General features: G+C 44.6%; 1 protein-coding gene across 6 annotated transcripts in view; it reads left to right on the forward strand.

The window, feature by feature from the left end:
- The window catches only part of SPATS2L (spermatogenesis associated serine rich 2 like), a 164406-nt gene extending 147565 nt beyond the window's left edge, over nucleotides 1–16841 (forward strand). For all 6 annotated transcript variants that reach the window (XM_045847642.1, XM_045847648.1, XM_045847647.1 and 3 more), the window contains 5 exons: nucleotides 1433–1491; nucleotides 7521–7630; nucleotides 10063–10165; nucleotides 13030–13250; nucleotides 15945–16841. In XM_045847642.1, the coding sequence (XP_045703598.1) occupies nucleotides 1433–1491; nucleotides 7521–7630; nucleotides 10063–10165; nucleotides 13030–13250; nucleotides 15945–16337 (886 nt within the window). In that variant the 3' untranslated portion in view covers nucleotides 16338–16841. The remainder of the gene's footprint in view (nucleotides 1–1432; nucleotides 1492–7520; nucleotides 7631–10062; nucleotides 10166–13029; nucleotides 13251–15944) is intronic.
- Nucleotides 16842–20963: the final 4122 nt, after the last annotated feature.

Below are 20963 nucleotides of genomic sequence, written 5' to 3' on the forward strand. Positions count from 1 at the left end.
GAGTAATAAAATTTGAATGTCCCCATTTTTCAAACCCTATCGATCTAGACAGTGATCATCAATGGCTGCTAATATCACTGAAAAAATAGAGATTTCCTTTGTGTTTCCTACAAATTTCTTACAAGATATAGAGATCTGAATGCACTCAGGTTTGATTTTGTTTGAGAAAGGATATTTACAAGTGTGCTGTGTCATTACCAATGAAAGTATATAAGTACTTCTCCTGAAATAAAAAAACAAATCTGAATCCAATCAGATTTCTTTATCATAACAAATATATAGGAAATATAAAAGAATGGGTTATATAATGCCATACAGATGTAGTCAGCAAAATTCAGACCTTGGACAAGTAACTGTACGAGACAACCTGGCTTCTGCAACAAAGGAATTGCAAAGGAGGGGAGAAAAGAGAGATGAAAGGGAATCTATACATTAAAACAGATTTAAGAGACAATCAACCAGTTGCAATAAACCGGCCTTACTTAGATCCTGGTTCAACCAAACTTTTAAAAAATGTATGGGGAAATTTAATGTCTGATAACATTAAACTATTGTTAACATTTTTAGGTATCAATGTAATACTACAGTTAGAGTACCAAAAAGTCCTTATCTTTTAGATATATACTGAAATATTTATGGTTGAAATGAAAATTAAAAACACATGACATCTATGCTTATACAGACATAAAAATCGGTGAAAAGGGTGTGTAAGAGATTTCTGATGATGCATTGCTTCTAGGAAGGGAGTTAGGAGTCGAGACGGGAGAAAAACGAAATTTGGAGCAATAATTACTGTATGCAGGTAATACCTTTTCAAAAGACTAACCCAAAAATAAATATATTGGAACAACGTTCATTTGAAGTTGCTTGAAATGCTTATTTGGGAGAATGAGAAGGCATAAACTCGTACCGTAGAGCATGTGGACACACTGACCCAGACCACCACATGGGTCTCGGACGTCTGCATCAGAATGGGGCCCACCCGGCCCCCACAAGCCAGAAGAATCTGGGAGAGTGGAGCATAGAGACACTGAGAACTACAAGCCTTGAAAACCTGAGTGCCAGCTTTTTAAATAGTTAGTATATTGTTCTGGAACTTTGGGATTCGTAGGGCAAAAGTACTCCCAAATTTAAATTCAAAGCAGCACCATTCGGAAAGTCTGAAAAAGGCATTTTGTTTTTAGATTTGCTGACAATGAGTTAGTTAATCAGCAGATGTCACTATGTAATACTTGGGAGCATCCCTTCCACGTTGGCTCATTTTTGGAAAAGCAGAGTGTGCTGCTGGCTTTGTAACATAGAAATATTTATGGTAATTTTGTATTTTGTTTAATGAAAATAATCTTTCTTTTACTTCCAGTGCTTATTAAAAGTTTGTCTTTGACTAAGCATGCTTTGCTTTTGTTTTTGTTTTGTTTTGTTTTCCCTCCAGCATCATTGACAAAGAAGTTTCATTAATGGCAGAAATGGATAAAGTTAAAGAAGAAGCCAGTAAGTAGACACCTGGTTGTTGGATTAGAGCCTCTCAATCAGAAGCAATCTGTAGGTCAGGCGGACAGTGATGTGGATTCTGAGTGGGGTCCTAAAATTCACACGTTGATCCTGGCTCACGAGCTCTGTCACTGTAGGCAAGTAAGTCACTTGGCCCCTGGAAACCCCAGTAGCCGCACGTGGCGGAGGAGGGTAGTAGCACCCACTGAGCACGTGGCAGACGAGGCACTCGGCAAGTAGCCAGCGTCCACTGAGCTCTCTGAAGTCCAAAGGGACTTGGGTGCATATAATGAACTACTTATAGTTAGTTGGGTTTAAAATGGCATTAAATTTAGTATTAAATTTTAACACATAACTTTTAAGCCTTCACAACTTACAAATCTTGCTATACAACTTATACAATCCTTTTCACTTGGTCTTTTTTAGGTTCAACTAACTCAAGTTCAACAAATTAAATTCCCCTAAAAAAGTTAGTCCCATTTGGAACTCACTGAAATTCCTCTTAACGTTCTGAATAGCATTTATATATTTAATAAATCTGATTTTTTTCCGAGCACCTCAGATGCCTGACAAGGCAAACTCACAAATAAAGGGCAAAGTATTCCAAGCTTTTAAGCAACTCTCACAAGAGTAATAATTCAAACTTAGAGATGTACTCAGTGAAGTTTTCTTAGAACACTGCAATTCTGTTCACAAGCTTAGTCAAACTCGCTGACACCTGCCAAGTTGACACGTCCAAAGAAAATGAATTACATGTTTTAAATTGAAATCACAAGTGAGGTTGTTTAATGTACCAAATACTCCCTTTAAATAATGAACACACTCAGACGATCTTGATGATTGCAAAATTTTTCCTGATGTTAACCCAAAATATTAATACTCTGGGTTGATTTATTTTGTTATCTTTATACTTATTCCTAAACCTTGCCACTGTTGTGAAGTTACTCAACAGCCAGTAGGGCAGATTTACCATCTCAAACAGGCTGAATTTCATGGATTGAAAATTTCAACTGAGACAAGATTGCACAGATTTGATACAAGCCACAAAAGGACACCCTGGGCTCTCTCTTACTATTGAATCCTGTCTGCTGTGTTAATGGGAACCCTAAGACCATATTTTTAAGTTGAGATTTACTTTTACAATTCCGTATCTCCCGGGCATTTTAAATTCTTCATCATTACTGAAATTTTACCTCAGGAATTAGATAAATGGCAGTCTGCAACCCCAACCAGGTTTCAGCTTAATCCCTTTACCTTTAATTTCGGCACATTGCTCTTTACCAGAATGAAGAATCAGACCAAATTCTCCCTTTTTAAAAATATTTTTCTCACCTGGCCCTTGACCATACTTCGGTCATTCCTTTATGGAAAATAGCCATCGCTATTTTTGTTATCCAATTTTTCTAAATAATTTTAAAAAACATTTTAGAATTTAAAACAGAGCAGATTTTATTAAATAAAACTAAATGTGACCTGGGGTTAAACTGCAGAATATTTAGGTAGTTACACAATCCCTTTGACTGGGACATTGTTTTATTCTTATGAAATGTGTTGGTTTCTTCAATAAAAGTAGATTTCCACATGATGGGGTTTTTCCTGTTTCTCAGGTAAAGCTTATTTTTCCTTTCCAGTTTCATGTCTTATTGGTAAAAACACTAAGCACCAACACAGACACAAATGTTTTCTCTAGCACCGAAATCGAAAGTTGCTAGCAATCACTTTTTAAGAGGTTAACAAAAGACCTGCGATTTTGTGTGCTCGTTCTTTCTTCTTGGGACCATATTAGGTGCCAAGACCCGTGGAATTTGGAGCGTCTCGGGAGAGCAGCCCCATTTTTACAGCTCATTCAATCAATAAACATTTACTACGTGCGTGCTTCCTTGTGTGCGAAGCACTGTTAGTGCCTGGGATAAACAGCGAACAGCAACCAGGGGAGCATGCAGGTCAGCTGCAACAGCTACACTGGATGACAGGGGTCACCTGACTTCAGTAATTGGTGCTGCAGTTCTTGGTCTTGGAACTGCCCAGAGCCCCGGAGAAGCCAGTTCCCACGCATTGGAGGCAAGCAGAACTGAGTTCAAATCCAAGTTCTACTCATTTACTGGCTGTGTGACCTCAAACCATTTTGTTAATTTCTGAAAGCCTGTGGTTGCATGCCAGAAAAGAGGGAATAAGAGTAATACCTATTTCTAATCATTATTGTACAGGTAAAATGAGAAAATATGTGCCAGGCACTTAGCACAGTGCCTGACACAGAATGTGTGCAAAAAGGAGAAAGTCCTCAGTAAGGAGGTTAGCCCCGCCCTCTCACATGACAGGCAGCAAGTGGAGGTCACAGGGGTTCTGCAGCATCTCTCAGGTGACATACCTGTGTTAACTATTTATCTTCTCCACTGATAGAAGGAACCATTGACTTCCTCCCCCACTAAGTACTGAATCTTTGCAGCCACCGTCTTGAGCTTGCTTATCTACTGTCTCATGCGTATTTTTCATTTCCTGCATGTGGCATAAACCATATGTCCTCAATTTTAACGTAAGCTCCTACATCCCTCATGGCACCTAACACGATGCTGAGAAGACTGTAGGTACTTCATATTTGTTAAACAAATCATTGTACACTAATTAACTCAGTGTCTATAGGCTGTCGAATCCAGTGTCAGTGAACGTTCATGTAATTACAAAGAGAGGAAGTGTGTTCTAGAAGAATATATCTCACTTTATTATTAATATTCATAGTTAGCCTTTTTTAATGTCCTATACTAAACATTTCACATAGTTATTTCATTTAGTTTCACAATAACCCTACCAGGTGTGTGTGCTTATCACGTTCGACAGAGGAGGAAACTAAGCCTGCAGTGCTGAGGTCGCGTCGGTCTGCAGACCCCAGGAACGGAAGGCCTGCAGAGGCATCTTGGAGTGTCAGGTTCACAAGAGATGAGGGAAGAAAGCATTGCTTTACACTAATGGGAATGTGTATTATAAAATAAAATGCAAAATTCACAAGAACGTTTTAGAAATAAAAAGGATTTCAAAGAATCTTTGTGCTTGAAGAGCTACCCCTGCCCCGGCTCTGAGTTCCCTGAGATCTCAAGCACTCCCTCTGCTAAGAGTATGATTCAAGAAGCCTTAACATTTTCTGTGGTTCAAGCAATAAGAACAAGTTTTCACTGTGTTTCAGAAACTTGAAGGGATTGATAAATCCTTTTGAGAAAATGGACTTCAGCATGCCAGATAGTGTTTTATAAAAGTGCCTCGATGATATTAATCAAGTCCTGAATGCAGTCACCATCTAAATGTGTGGAACTGTCCCCCTCTTTGGACTCATGAAAGGGCTTTCAAACGTACTTACTCTTCTATTTTAAATTTTAGGATTAGTGGTTTTTAGGATCTGATCTGGTTTTGTTTGTTGCTTTTTATTTCTGTGATTGATGTTTTTGAGGTAAAAATGTTGCCTCCCCTCAAAGAATGTTAGTTAGCTTTAAGGTCTCAAGTTTTAAGGCTTTTTCATAATGAAAGGCTTTGAAATGTTCATGAGACTCTATGTAAAACTCATCCCAACACTTGCTGATGCAAAATGTTCATTTCCACGCACATTTGCATGACTGTAAACTAAGAATGTATTGGCGATCTTGCACCTGCTTTCCTATTTTAGGGCCCATTTATATCTATTTCTACAGAATCTTTTGTTTGGTGTGAATGCCCAAGTTCTACTTAATCAAAAAGAACAATTGCCCACAAATGATCCGTTGAGAAAAGTCGGATGTATTTAACTGTGTAGTCACTCAGCGTCTCCTGACCCCTGTACTAGCTGCTTGTTAAGTCTGGGCCTTTGGAATTTTTTTTTAATCTTTGCAAGAAGAAAGTCCTTTGTTTCATCTTCTCACTCAAAAGTAATTGTCTCATGCTTCGGACAGTAGTCCCATCCGTAGGTTGAATTATAATGGAAAACAAATACAGTACAAAGTACAGTACAGTACTAATAAAGTACAAGTCCTAGACATTCTTAAGAGGCCCCTGTAAGAAGGGAACTTCTGTCCTTCTCTGCATATGCTTTGTAAATAACGGATGGATTCATTCATTCGGTCCTCCATTCAGCAGACATGTGGCGCACCCACTGTGTGCCAGCCCCTCAGTGTTACGCACACAGATAACTGCATGTACAGCCTCTCCGTGATTGAGAACGCCTGTTCCAGAGGCCAGGCGGGTAGCGGGAATCAGCACAACGGGGCGGGGAGGGACCAAGGCACGCTGAGCACCGTGCTTCATCTAAAAAGGGCAATGAGTTCTCAGGTCAGCCAGCTGTTGCCACATGGCAGCACTCACCAATGGTGGCCAGAAATTCCAGTACTTTAAGAGAAGCCAGAAATCCAGATTTCAGATGGACTCTCTGAATTTTCAAATGTGTAAAATTAATTTGAAAAATTACCTTGTAATGTGTGGTCCAAACAAAACGTGTGTTCTGTAGCCGAAAGTGATAATGGGTCACCTTTTCGTGTCCTCTGGTCTGACTGGGTAACCTGGGACAGCACTCAGTAAATACACTGTGTGTGTTCAGATGAAAATTTCCCCTCCCCTTCATCATTGGGGCCAGTTTTTCACTGGCTCGTCTGGATTCTGAAGGACAGCCAGGCACAGATGAGCCTCTGGCCACTACATGGTATTTATTATAAGTGGGAGGCAGGAGAAGCCCAGTAAATAAGGCATTATTAGAGTAGTTTGGTAGACGATAAGGCTTTATGAGTTACAGATTTCTTATTTTATTGACCTCTCAGTATTCATACAGAATAAAGAGAAAATGTTTCTCAGTCTGTTTGAAGAATGATTTACGGTTTGTAGAAACTCTTAACTGTTGATTGCTTCTAAACTTCTTCTGGGGTTTTTAAGGTGACTGTTTTTGATTTTATACATTAAGAACTCTTACAATGAGAAACCACATTGTTTGGCTCTGCGTGTCTGCTGTGAATCGGATCTAATGAAGCAGTTGACCTTCGTTCAGCCAAGACTGGAATGTGAATTTGAAGTGCATATTATCTTAGTTAGACGGACGTCTCCTTCCTTATGACTCAAAATACTTGTCCAAAAAGAAATGAGGGCATTTCATGTGTGGCTGGAGTTAGAGAGCTACAGGTCTGTCTATGGAAAGATCAGACTTCATATTTAAACCTCACCCCATAGGTTTTGTTCATTGTTTCTGAGTTCCATGATCTTCTGGAAAACACACACACGCACACAAACTAACTTGTGGGCTACTACATCTACTTGAACCTCTAGTTCACCTGGCAGGTGTGTGCAATGTGCCAGAGAGCCCCCTGGTGTGCCCACTGCGGGTGCAGATGCTGCGGAGTGCACATGAATCCAGATCAAAAGGGCTTTCACTCCCCCTGGAGATGTTTCTATTGGGGACACATAACAAGGACAGGACACTCTGGTCTGGAACTTTGATCTGATTGCAAAATGGAAACATGTCTACAGAATAGCAAAAGAAGACATTTTTTTAGCTCACAAAAAGCTAATGAAGTAAAACTTTTATATCATGTTCCAATAACACAGCTAGTTGCCCTCGATGAGTATGTATGAAAATTCAGAAAGTCTGGCACTGTTAGAATTTATTATTACAGCACATGCAAGAATGGATTTTGCTTAATAGACTCCCTGTCTTTGCGGTATCATTCAGATAGGCTTTTAATAAGTGTCTTTTTTAGAAATAGCTGTTCTGAGTAATGCATGCATTTAAAAGTCCAAATTTAAGTACGTGAGCGCAGATGCCAAGGAGGAAAATGAAGAAAACTGTGGGTGTGCAGTGAATCAGAAGGACCGTGTTTGGCTTTGGAATCAGTGGGTAAGGACATACAGAGGCAGGTGGTGGGTCGTGAGCACCAACGGCAAACACACCTCGATGACCAGCTCAGAAAACAGTCACGGTCCAACAGAGGGATGGGTCTGCGGAGGGAGAGCAGACTCTAAGAAATTAGGTCATTTAATATGTTTAGATCTCCGGCTCTAATGTTTTATTCCTTCTCATCTGGCAGTGGAAATCCTGACTGCTCGTCAGAAGAAAGCAGAGGAACTAAAGAGACTGACTGATCTAGCCAGTCAGATGGCAGAGATGCAGCTGGCCGAACTCAGGGCAGAAATTAAGGTCAGTCCTGAACAATCACAGCCTGAACCCTGAGCCAGAGAGCTGAGCCCCACTGTGTTGGTGCTGCACCCATAGAGTGCCGCCCTCTGAGGACCTCACATCACACACCCAGCTCCCTTTCACAAGGTGGAAATAGAGAACAGAATGCTGAAGAACCGTCTAATCACTATATTTAAGCATATACTGTGGTTTGAAGGGACATAGTAATACAGAGGGAGGGACAGGCTATTTTTCTTAGTCAGTGGGGGCTGACCTAAATAGCATGTATTCAACCATGAATTACAGCTGGGATGGGGGATCATTATTTTCACCATATACAATTTATGTGTATGTATATAAACATACCACGTGAACAAACCCTAAGTATGACCCTAGTGTAACCGTAAGGATTCTAAAGAATGCACAATATGTGGAGACGCCTTTCCTACATCCTTGTCTGGCTTAATGGCCCTTTTATTAAGGATACACCACCCATGTGTATGTATTCATTAAATGTCCTTAGTTGTAAGCCATAGAAACTGACCCTGGCTAACCTCAAAACAAGGAAAACTTGAAAGAACACAAGTGTAGCTCTCCAGAGCAGAGCAGAGCGTGACCTGAAGATTCCGGGCCGCAGTGAGGCAGAGGCCTGGGCAGCAGCACTTACCAGACACTCCTCAGGGCACCATCCCAGTGAGTGACCTCCAGGTGTCATCAGCCGTGGTGCCACCCCACTTGCTTCAAGTCCCAGAGAGAGAGATTCTGATCGGCCTCCACTCGGGTCATGTCCACCATTTAGCCGAGAGAGTCCTGCATGGACGGACCCACCAAGACTGTGGATCTTTGAAGCCATGTTGGCGTACAGTTACCAGAAGAAGAAATGGTTACCAGAATGGCCAAAGCAAGTATCTACAATAAAATAGGAAGTTACAGTTTATAAGTTTTCCCATAATCTCTCCTTTTTCCCCAGTATGCTAAACACACACACACATACGCGCACACATGTGTACCCAGCTTCTGACCTACTTCTTGGGAACCAGAGTACTTAGAAGACACAGTCGCCACAGGTTTTATAAGTGGGATTGTCTGCTCATCTGGACATCAAACTGGTTAGTTATGGTAGAATGTGTCACGTGACTTTCTGGTCCCCTCCATTTGGTTAGGCATAAAACGCAACAGGAAATAAGGGTCCCCCACCCCAGGGTCCTGGGGGCTCTAGAGGTCTTTTCTTTCTCACTTCCCTTCTGGCCTGTGGTGCCTCCCACCCTAACACCCCACCACCACAGTCGGAGCGGATCTGAGCTTCCCCTGTGTGGCCAGCCCTCCTGCTCAGAATGAAATCCACAGCTGGACTCCAGCATACATCCCGTGTTCTCTCCCCTTCTTACCAGAACATGAAGTGAGGAATATGAAGTTGCCAGCTTCCTGGTGTGTTGCAATTTATTCATCTTCTAAGTTTCATGTCTGCCCATCAAAACCCCGCTGAACATAAAATGGTTAATAATACAGCCTTTGGGGTGAAAGGGGCTAGCTCCTGTGACCTTGGCTAACTTACATATTCTTAGAACCTCAATTCCTCCTCTGTAGAATAGAGATGATAATAGTGCCGATTCCATAATACAGTGATCAGATGAAAATGACACTATCTGTTACAACTTTGGCCCATTTTTTAATGTTTCAGCCCAAATGCTCCCCTTACATAACCCCCCACACCTCTCAGTGGGAAATAATTCTGTCCTCTTCTGTATTCCTGAAGTACCCACCACATTCTACCCTATATTGTATTTAGTGGTTATCTGTTTCCCTTGCCATGTGGCAAACTCTCTGGTAAACTCAAGGAGGAACTGAGTCATAGTTATTTCTGTATTTCTCACTCTGTCACCTACACATAAATCTTTATTTCAAATGCATTGAAAAATAATCTCCCCCTTCCTTTAACAGCACTTGGAATTCTACCAAGAAAATGTTTTCTAGTTCCTAAAGGCTGTTTAGGCTTCCTGGTTCCCTATTAAAATGGAGAGGGCTGTCTAGGGAAGGATGACATGTTTTCTCTTGAGAAGCAATAACACCTGAGCAAGCCATCGGCCAAATTAGGAAGATGGTCTGAATGCAACCCCAGAACTTACAACCGGACATGCAATGCTAGAAGGAAGGCAAGGAATGCTGAATGGTCAGAGAGTCCAGACACACATGTTGCCTGTAGCACAGGTTTGTCTGAGCCCCAGTGGGAGAAGAGAGGCCCCACACATACTCCCAGGACGAGAAGGTGATCATGTTTCAGGCAGGTCAAAACCAAGTCCGATTCGATGGACCCTCACAGTGAGGGAGCTGACAGGACTCCCTACCCGGTTCACACCCTCGGCAGCAGCAGAAGAGCTGAGTGACCGCGTCTGCAGCGCGCCGAGGTCACCTCTGTCGTGGAGCTCCTGGCTTACTTCTCTCTCTTCTTCCAGCACTTTGTCAGCGAGCGTAAATATGACGAAGAGCTCGGGAAAGCTGCCCGATTCTCCTGTGACATTGAACAGCTGAAGTCCCAAATCATGCTCTGCGGAGAAAGTGAGTTTTGCATGCTTGCTAAGTAATGCTGGATGAGTAAGCCTGGTGCTATTTGGAGTTGGTATTGGAAATGTCAGGCGTGCGGTCCCCCAGGGGGCTGCACTGAGGTCCAACAAGATTTAATGATCTGAGGTCATGACACAAGTCACTGGAAATGTCAAGATTTGAACTTAGACTCTTCAAATGCCACTGCCCATCAGTAAATCCCCAGGATTTATTAAGCAGAGCAGAGTAGGTCAACTATCTTACACCTTTCGCAAACTTTTCTTAAACACTGCCAGATAAACCGCCTCTCATTTCACATCTCCTGCGTCTACAGTAGAGGCCTTTACACGGAGAATGAGTCTTCTCGGTAAGTCTGGGAACCAGCAGCTGCTGTCGAGAAGGGCGCAGCTACTGTGCTGGGCCTCTCCCTCTGCCGAGTGAAGTCCGCAGATAATGAAAGACTTCACTTCAGCCATTAGCTTTAGCCTTCTTCGCTATTAAGCCTTAATTAGAGCAGCTAATGTGCAAAAACACTGGCTGATACTTATCCCTCTGCTCTAGCCCACCCACCAGGGGAGGCGGAATTGAATACTAAAGTGGCTTTAAGGGCAGCCACCAGGAGGAAGGGACCAGTGAGGGACATTGAATATCCACAGCTTCACAGTCAGCTGAAAATTAAGATTTGGCAGCACTTTTTTTTTTTGAGCAGAGTAGAAATTGCTTTTTTTCTGAGTGTAAAAAATACAAGCCTGATCTAAAAGTTACAGAACCTTTAGAACTGGCCAGGTAGCTCAGACGGTTGGAGAGTCACGTGGTACACCAAAAGGTTGCGGGTTCAGCCCCCAGTTGGGGCACGTACAGGAGGCAACCAATCCTTGCTTCTCTCTCACATCGATGCTTCCCTCTCTGTTTCTCTCTCTCTCTCCCTCCCCCCCACCCTGCCCCCCATCCTCTTTCTAAGATCAATAGATAGTATCCTCAGGTGAGGATTTTTTTTTAATAATGATAAAAATGAAAGTCTCAGAACTACAGTAGAGTAAGATATGACTTTGGTGGACCCTTCACACTTGCTGTGCACATTCAGTCTACTGTGTAAATTATATCAATATATTACACACCTTATACTACATGTCATAATTTGCTATACCATGCTGCATACATATATAGTAATAGAATTTGCTTTTATCATTTTACAATACATGGTTGACAATTTTCCATGCCAATAAAATTAACCCATAATTTATTTAAATAAAATTAACATGACCAGTCCCCTGATTGTGGACATGTAGGTTGCTTCCAGCTTTCACATTAAAATAACCACTGCAGCGAACACCCTTGTTCACATATCTTCGGCATATATCTGATTTTAATTATTATCTTTTTTTTTCCTACATGCTTCCTCCCTCATGAAAGAACCTATGTGTGTGCCATTCCCCCCCAAACAGTCTGGCTCACGGCTGGAAATTTAGCTGTCCCCCCTGGTTTGTACTTCGGCCTGATGATAAGGGAGGCCTGGATGCCGAGTGAGCCTCCCCGTCTGAGGGGCGGGGAGGTGCAGCTTCACCCAGGGACATCTGGCGGGAGGGGCATCCCTCACGAATTCCAGGCGTCCCTGTGAAAGGCAGCCTCCCATGCTGGGGGCAGTAGCTCTCCAAAAGCCCTCTCCTTCTCAGCTATGTGGAGTGCCCACGGCCACTGAACCAGCCGTGGCAGTGGTGTCTGAGCTGTGGGGAGGGAAGGCCCCCGGGAAACTCAGTCTGGTGAGCACAAGAACCACTGAAATCCCCCGGGATGTCTGCACAGCCCCCGTGTGCCATCGCACTTCACTGACAAAACGAACAGACTAGAGATACATCCCTGTCCTTTCCGTTTCTCGTGTTCTCTGATCCCCACTAGTCACTTCTAATCCACTGGCGGACCCAACCCTAGGATTAAGTCTGATCCAACACAGGTAGCGGAGAAAATTGCTTCTAAAAATTGGTGACAATGTTAAGATTCAAAGGCCTTGCTGTCCAGCCTAGCAGTCAAATCCTGGTGACCCATGAGAGGGAATCGTGACTTTACCCTCGGATTGATTCCTTCTGGCCTCATTCAGCGTAGTCGCAGAGAAATCCTCCCATCAGAAACCACCCTTCCCAAACCAGCGTGGACGGGGATAATAAACATTGAACAGATGCGCCTGAGCCCTGCAGGGACCTGTCTGATTAGCCTGCATTGACTTAAGTGTTGGAATTGGTACAGATTTGCAGCGGGGCTGAAGAAAATGGGGCTGATAAAAAGGCCAGATGATGCAGCTCTACTGGAACATAAAGATGCTTTAGGGCGTCTTTTGGTCTGGCCCCACGGTCAGGGGATACATACAACCCAGGTGACAAAATTCCTGACACCCGTCACCACCCCAGTCCCGTGCTCTCAGAACATCACGGCCGTGATGGGCCACGGGTCCATGTACCTCTCAGTCTTCCTGCATCTCTGAGTACCAGCTGGTCAAGGGATCCGCCAAGGACAGAAGAGCAGATGTGATAGTGGGAACCACATATCTGGACAAGGCCGACTGGGCACTTCAGGATTTCATTGTCCATCTTCCCTTGGTGGTTCTTGACCTAAGGAAGGGTATTAAACTTGCTAAGATAAGTCTTATTTCCTTCCAACGTCTCCCAACTTGGACGATTATGCTGTAATCACAGTTCAGTGATTCTCACAGAAGAAATGTAGTGCTCTCTAGGCACCAAGGTGCCCTTTCGAATGACATCTCTAAAAACAAAAACTTTTCTTAATGGTTCTCTGAAGCTCCTGCCAATTTCTCCATCTCCTAATGGGCTGGGGAGGCAGCCGTGTCTATGGCTCAGCCCATAACGCCTCCTGCTTTCTCGTTTCAGTCACACATCCAAAGAACAACTATTCCTCAAGAACTCCCTGCAGCTCCCTGCTGCCGCTGCTGACCGCTCACTCAGCAGCCTCTGGAAAACAGAGCAACTTTACCCGAAAATCGTCCAATCACAACAAGCCCTCCGAGGGTAAAGCAGTGAACCCCAAAATGACGAGCAACCTTCCCAGCACCGTGGACCTCTCTCACCAGCCCCTGCCACCAAACAAGCAGGTAAGTGCTCTGGGGGGGGGGCTCCTTGCATTGCCTCCAGGGGTCCTGCAGACCCTGGTCCTTGGGGCCAGGAAGAAACCACTTACTTGCCCAGGAAGAAAACAGCTGCTGATGGACACAGAGCTTGCTGGCATCCCACCCAGGCCCGCCCACCCCCAGCAGCACAGCCTGGCCTCACGGGTCTCCTCTGGTCCACATTTCACGGGGGCCTTTCCCCGTGAAGGAAGTGGCCTTTGCACGCTCCCACAGCGTTAGCGAAGAGTCCCCCTACAAGAGACAGCTCCTCTCGTGCCTTTGAAGGCCACCGTCCCCAGGCCCTGGTACCTGGCCCACATGTGGAAGGGACTCACACAGTCGTGGGAACAGGATTTGGAACCTGGCTTCCGACACTGAGCGAGAAAAAACCCGACATTTATTTTTTAAGATTCTTTAATTCCCTCGTATGTTTAGTTTATCAGTAGGAGGCCAAAGTTAGTTCACACTTCTCTCTCTTCTCTTGGGCTTTTAGCAAAGAGAACACATTTCAAAGTGACATTATTAATTCTTATCTAGTATATCCTCTAAAAATACAAGTGTCCGTCCACAGGACAGTCTTCCTTCTGCGTCTCCACTCTGTCCTTGAGAAGTAATTTGCCCCTTATCATTAGAGAATGAACAGGAAATGGGATTTGATGCTGCAGGAGCCAGGCATGTTATAAAGACATTTCAGCTTTCCAAAATGCTGTTTTTTTAACAAATGTTGCATTTTGTGGCCTTGGACTTTCAGAATCCTCATTAATGACGCTGACAGGCATTTCTCCGGCCCTGAATGTCTTCATGAACTTTAAAATCTTGCTTTAACAAGGAGCATTTCATACATGCACAGCTTTAAGAACATAATCAGATCTGTTTTTCTTGTAATCTAAATACATCGCCACAGCTTTTGTTCTTTGCTCATTATTAAAAGTCTAAAATTTAGTCTGAATTTCCCTTTCACAATTTCTTTAAAAACAAAAGAGGCCAGATTAAATTGCTATGCACAGCTACCTACGTAGCAGCTACCTGCTACCTACGCAGATTCTTTTCAGCTCACTGTTTAGCCGTTTTTCAGCAAAGCGTTGCGGGCGATGGCGCGCTCAAGTTGAAACATCTAAGCGGAAACGCTGTACACGTAGTCGAGAAGGGTGGGTGCTGTGCTTCAGAGTGACCCCTCCTGGTCCTCTCACGGCCATGGCCCTCCCTCCAGAGCGAGACCAAAGAGACATGACAACCCCAAACCTGTCCTCTCCCTTCTGGAACGTGCTGCTAGCACTTGAGATCCTGGAACTCTATCCCCAAGTGGCCCCAAGCCTGCCCGGTGTTGAGACCGCTTCCCTGGATACATCCTCTCACGAGCAGACCACACTACCAGTCTGCACACCACCGAGTCCAAAGGGTGATTATTTGTGGGGGTGGGGACGAAGCCTGGGTGTGCAGGCTGGAGTGCCCCATCCGTGTGTGCAAGCACCCCTCACCTCATGGGATGGCGCCAGAGGTGGGAGTGGGTGTGCAGGCGAGCGGCCTGTGGGCCCGCCTCCGCACTCTCGCCCTGAGCCCAGAACCGTTGGCGGGGTCCGCCCTCAACCTGTCCCGTCCAGTCACAGTGCACAAATGAAGAACTTCTTATGTATTTGTCACTCATAGCATTACATGTTTTAATAATAGAAGTTTGATTTTCAATAAAGGTCTGTGTTCGGGTAACGACCTACCTGTGACTCTTGCCAGGAGACAAGATGTGAAGTGGGAGTGGCCTCACCATTTTCTAACAGAAGACCTGGGCCAAGTCCCTTAAATTTGTCATCCTCTTCTATAAGACAAAATGAATAATAGCCACTGTATTAAACGGTGATGGTGATGATGAATGAGGTGGGGCCTGGTACACTGTGAGCTCTTGGTGAATGTGGACTATTATTGACCTCAAGGAATTTAAACATGTTTCCTTTCGACAGCCACGGGCACGCCACCCCATTGCTTTCTTTGTACCCACCCCTTTATGTTCTCGGTTGCCGCCTTGCTGAAGGTGGCCAGTTTTTCACGTGGTGCTTCAAAAGTCGTTGGCTGAGAACTGCACGGTTTAGAAAAAGAACTGATTGCCTCTGTGAAACTAGGCATCACCTCCACCTCCCACCAGGATCTGTCGGGTCCACCTCCCCCCTGTGTTTACCCAAGATAATATTTCTGAACTGTGATACTTGTTTTGAAATAAAATAAGAGAGAAGCTGTTTTAGAGAAGGAAAATTACAAACAGAATTTTACATTTTTTCATCTATGTAATGAGAATTTGTGTACGTAGTCTGTACAGGATGTCCCCAAAGTTCTCATCACAGAGAATCATGGCCCGGCTCCTGTCTGTGCTACATTTCATTCCGTTATAGTTTAAGTTTACTTTCTTTGACCTGGTTCTTGACTTGTCTGCTTATACTTCAGTAAGTTTTCTTTCAATATCAGTAATGTCCTCAGGGTTTCATTTACAAGACAGCCCACTGTTCTTGTAAGCTCGAGGATTTTGTCAGCTTGCCCTCATTTGCACGTTGTCGTCTTCTTCCGGGGCATAAAAACGGCTCAGCCGTGGCTTAGAGAGTTGGTTTCCCCGATGTCTACTGGCTTCGTCGGTGGTCTGCTGGCATCTAATACCTGTGTGTGTGTTTCTCTCTCTCTCTCTCTCTCTTTCTGTAGAATGGGTCCTCTAGCCAAAGACGAAGATTCAATCCTCAGTATCATAACAGGCTAAATGGGTCTGCCAAGCCCCAGGGCAGTGGTAGCGACGCCGATCCAATGGTGAAGGGCAACAACCGCCACGAACACAGAAGACAGCCACACAACGGCTTCCGTCCCAAAAACAAAGGCGGCGCCAAAAACCAAGAGGCCCCTTTGGGAACAAAGACCCCCGAGGCCCCGGTGCACCCGGAAAAGCCGCGGCGAAGGCAGCACGCCACAGACAACGCGGAGGCCAGGCCCTTCCGGGGCAACGTCTCCAGGGTCTCCCAGTGCAACCTCTGCCCCACGAGAATAGAAGTGTCCACAGATGCTGCGGTTCTCTCAGTCCCAGCTGTGACGTTGGTGGCCTGAGCGAGGAGACAAAAAAAAAAAGCATTTTTCACTCAATTTTGGTTCCCTGCCCGAGGTGCTGACCCAATTCGCTGCCAAAAGAGAGTCAATCAGAATAGACAAACCCTATGCGGTTGAGTCGTCCTCTCTTAATCATTTTTACTAATTCTAATAATCAGCTCTAGCTTGCTTCATAACTTTCACGGCTTTGCTTGATCTGTTGATGCTTTTTCTCATCAAGACATTGCAGCAGTTTAGCCAGGCAGTATTTACTCATTTGTTAGGAAAATCAACATGTGGCTAAAGGTCAGAGGCTCAGTAGCACCCTATGTTGTAGCAGTGATGTCGGTCCATTGATCGTCCTTAGAGAGTTAATGTTGAAAAACATTCTTATTGATCAGACAAACGTGATCTGCCGAAGACACATGCGCTTTTGTAGAATTTAACATCTGGTGTTTTTCTGAAATATATATATATATACATATATTGCTTTATTTGAAACAAATTAAAATATGCTGCATTTGACACCTGGCTTGCTTCTTTTATTGATGCCCACTTCCTTATTAAATGGATGTGTAGTGCTTTCAAGACAGCTCGAGAGACCAGAGGCTGTGGCGCGGAGCTCTGTGCAGCACTGTTGCCCGTGGGACAAGTATTCTTTCAGAAAAAACACTGCCACCCAATGGCCCCTGCCAGTACATTGCTCACATATAGATGGACATGCACCCCAGTCGTCTTAGATACTATGTGGCAGTTTGGAAGTTTGGTTGCAAGTAACGTAAACCTCCGCGTAGTTTAGCTTAAAACAATAAAATTTTATTGGTCCAGTGACTGAAAAGTCCAGTGTCAAAGTGTATCTGGGGTCCAATTTGATCAGGGCTCTCTCTTGATTATCACACTTGCCTCTTCGTTCTTAGGCTGACATTGTATTCAGAATGGTAGCAAATGGCCACCTCACTCCTAAGATTCAAAATCATCCCCCTGCCCACACTGTCCAGAAGAAGAGAGAGTCCAGGTAGCATCCTCATGAGGCAAGTCTCTTTCACAGAAGTCCCAGCGAAGGTCCTGCATATCATTGGTCTGCATGGCTGATAGGCTTGTCCCTCATCCAATCATCAAAGTGGGGAGGAGCAGCAAATGAGATGCACTAATCAGCATAGGCTAATCAGTCCCTCCACCACCACCATCCCCACACCCGTCTCCAGAGCTGGGGTGTGGCCAGCTCTCGAGAAGCCCGAGAGGGGCTGTATGAGAAGGGCTATGTGCAGCCTCAGGAAGAGAGAACGGACACTGGGGGACCCAAACCCTAAGGAGCCTCCAGTCCCTATCTTTGACTGCAGGGCAGCTCAGTTTGGACACTGCTTCCCATCAAACTTTCATGTGTCCTACAGATTTGTTGTTCTCTTTCAAGTGCAAGTGCTTGTTTTTCAGGTCAACATAATATGTTTTCTGGCAACTGAGGTTCAGTAGTTCTCTTCCACTGATCAGCTGAGCCTGCACATCACACAAGCATCCGTTTCTTCTTTTGCCAAGTGCAGGAGGATGTTTGCTCTCTCCATAGAGGGCTTTCTGAGGTCTCTGGGTGTACCCAGAGATTTAATAGGAATTTTAAATTTTAAGTCACATTCCAGGAAGGAAGGAAGAGTTGTTCATTTAAATAAGAAAGATAAATGTTCAGCACTGCCTTCCCCGTTTACTTCATCTGAGGCCCTGAATTTAAATTTTACAAGACAGAAGGACTTTGCACAAATTTTGCGGAGCAAGAATGAAAAATGTCAGTTTATATGTGACAGCTTTAAAGATGAGACAAATAACTCTCGAGACAGGAGCGCAGCAGTTTTCGGGTCAGGAGCACACCTGCTTTGGGCAGCGCTGGCCCCAGCCACCCTTGGCCGTGACTGACTCACTCGCTCAAGGTGCTCTAGGGATTAAGAAAGCTCAAATGCATTCCTAAACACATAGCAAATGCTCCCGATTCACTGGAAAGAAACAAAAGGGATGCTAAAAAATGTTTGGACTGGATTGTGTTTTCTCCTAGAGTTTGCCTTTCTTGCAGACCCTGGGCAAGTGAGCATTTACTAGTTTGCATTTTGAAATGGTAATTTCAGTGTTTTGGTGCCAATGTCAGGCTATTAAAATATTCTATTACTAAGTTATTTATCTGTTCTAGTGGAACCATTGGTGTGACCCTAGACATCTGGGTCAAATTCAGCCATTCTTTTAAAATGTTTTAAACTCCTTTAAAAAACCCACAGGCTCCGAGCACTCTAATCTCCCTACTTAATGCACAATAGCCAGAGTAGATTCTTCTTTCTTGAACATTTCCCTAGCAGAGGTTAAAACATTTTAATTCCCATGAAGATGGAATAACTTCAGATCTCACCTATGTTGTATCAAGACTCCATTTGTGAAATTTAAACCTCCCGGTTGGGTTCCCAATTATATGCCACGTTTACATTTCATTTGAAAATCCCTGCGTACTCCAGCTCTGTGCTGGCGAGACTCTCCTGGGGGCGGCTTAGCACAGCAAGGCTCACGAAGTTAAACACAAATCAGTACAAAACTCAGCCTCGATGAAGGCCCTACAAGAGGTTGGGGGAGGAAACCAGAAGCCCGCTACATCCCATTTAAGGCTCATGAGCAGTTCCATTCTGCTGACATCAGAAAAAGAGATTCTAATTAAACATTCTTTGGGAAGCAACATCAAATGAGGTTAATAAGAAAAAAGTTGTCAGACCAAAAGTGGCCTACATATTTTTGCCAAAGAAAGAGATTTTGGAATTCTGTGTCACAAGAACTCTCAGTATGACCCCCGTAGACCACCCCTCTCGAGGAGTGTCACATTATGGTCTTTTCTTTCAGTCAGGGTGCACCTCCGGTTCAGGGGAAGTAGGTCGCCCCGCTGAGTCTGTGCCCAGCAGCGGCGAGGAACAAGACGAGAGCCGCGAGAGCTGTTGCTCAAACTCAGCTTTTGTTAAATGCAGGTTCACAGGGATGGAACATCAGCATTGCTTAATATCCTGTCCTGTATATTATCACACACAGTTAACACACAACAGTCAATGGGGCGTTAATGACGCAGAGTTCCAGAATGCTAGTCCCAGGTCCGGGAGACAGTGCGCAGTGCGCAGTGAGCCATCAGCTGCTCCCAAGGAAGATCGCCGCTGATGGGTTCCAAGGCCAAAGCCCAGTCAAGGGTAGGACGAGCAGGTGTCTTGGCCCAACTGGTGCAGTGCCGCAGGCAGCATGGAAGTCCCGGAGCTCAGTCAGGCACAGCCTCCAGCAGCGCATGGCCTAGAGCAGTGTCTCCTGTTGGGAGCTGTACTGTCTCACTGGCGGCTCTGAGGTGCACCCCAGTTATACCCAGGTCCTTGGCACTTGGCTGAGCTGGGAAACTCCGTGGCTCGGGGCCAAGAGCGCCCAGTGCCCTAATCAGATGTGCCCTCTGTCGACATCCTGTGTGTACCCCATGGCGGGCATCTGGCAGGGCCCTGGCGGGACTTAGGCTGTTTCCTTCTTGAGCCAAAGTGGCAACCATCTTGGTTGACAAGAGCGACACCATTTGGTTTTATATACTTCATCCTGTCTTGACCAGACCAACGCATTTCACAGGCCCTGCTCTCCACACTCTGAAAGCTTAGGTTTAAGCCTCAATCTTGATTTATCCAAGAGAAGAGGGAATCCAGGGTCTGGGTAGTTCTTTTCCCCAGGCAACTGAGGAGAAGGGGGGAGGGAAAAGAGAGAGCAATTAGACAGGGAGATACGCCTGAATTGAAGCCCACCTTTTTACTAAGCTTCCTCCTTCCCAGCATCCCTCCTTGCCTTCTTACAGTACTCCTGTGTAGAGTGCCCTCTGGTGTCTAGACAGGGTGAGGCTGTGATCTGCTGGCAGACGTTCCGGTGACGGCACTGGTGAAAAGTGTAATGGCACCTTTCTACCGCACTTGCTTCAGAGGCCACGCCTAAAATTCAGGCACGGGTGGGCTAGGATTCCAGATTGCTCCCAGGTAACAAAAATGAAGCAAAAGAGAAGGAGCCAGTCACCTGCTCACAAATTTCCTAAGGAAACTATAAAATAGCCAAAGACAACAATCAATAACAATTTGATTGGTTAATATACATCGTTCCAGCATTTCCTGGAAGTACTGAGCTATCTTAACAGCTCTAATCGTATGAGAAGAAAATACGAAGAGGTGCTAAAGCCCAGGGATTCTCTTGTTACCTCACAGTTTGAAGTACAATTTTAATTCTATATGTTGTGAGCTATTAAAAGGATTTTTATTTTTTTTTATTTTTTTGTACTTTTGCTTTTGACAAGGTTTTAAATTCTAAGGAAGTTTTCTATTATTAGTTTCCAAGAACCAGGTCCCCAAATCTTGGAAGCAGATCAGGCAAAACGGAGTTTAATCTCATTACAGCAGCCCTTCAGGCACTGAACTCCACACGGTCTCGTCCTGCTATCTGAGAAAACGCACAGTGGTGCTCTCGTCACACGAGGTTCTTACAAATTATTTTTGGTGATTGATTTTCGGAGGCCCCCTTGTTTGTGAACTCTGCTTCTTTCCGCAGCTCAGCAGAGCTTTGGTGCTATCACTAAATTCAAGTTTCACAGGAGAAACTGCCAAACACAGATTTTAGAGATTAAGT

The sequence above is a fragment of the Phyllostomus hastatus genome, unplaced genomic scaffold (assembly GCF_019186645.2).
Source record: "Phyllostomus hastatus isolate PE091 unplaced genomic scaffold, TTU_PhHast_1.1 phas_contig_57, whole genome shotgun sequence".
NCBI classification, from domain to species: Eukaryota; Metazoa; Chordata; class Mammalia; order Chiroptera; family Phyllostomidae; genus Phyllostomus; species Phyllostomus hastatus.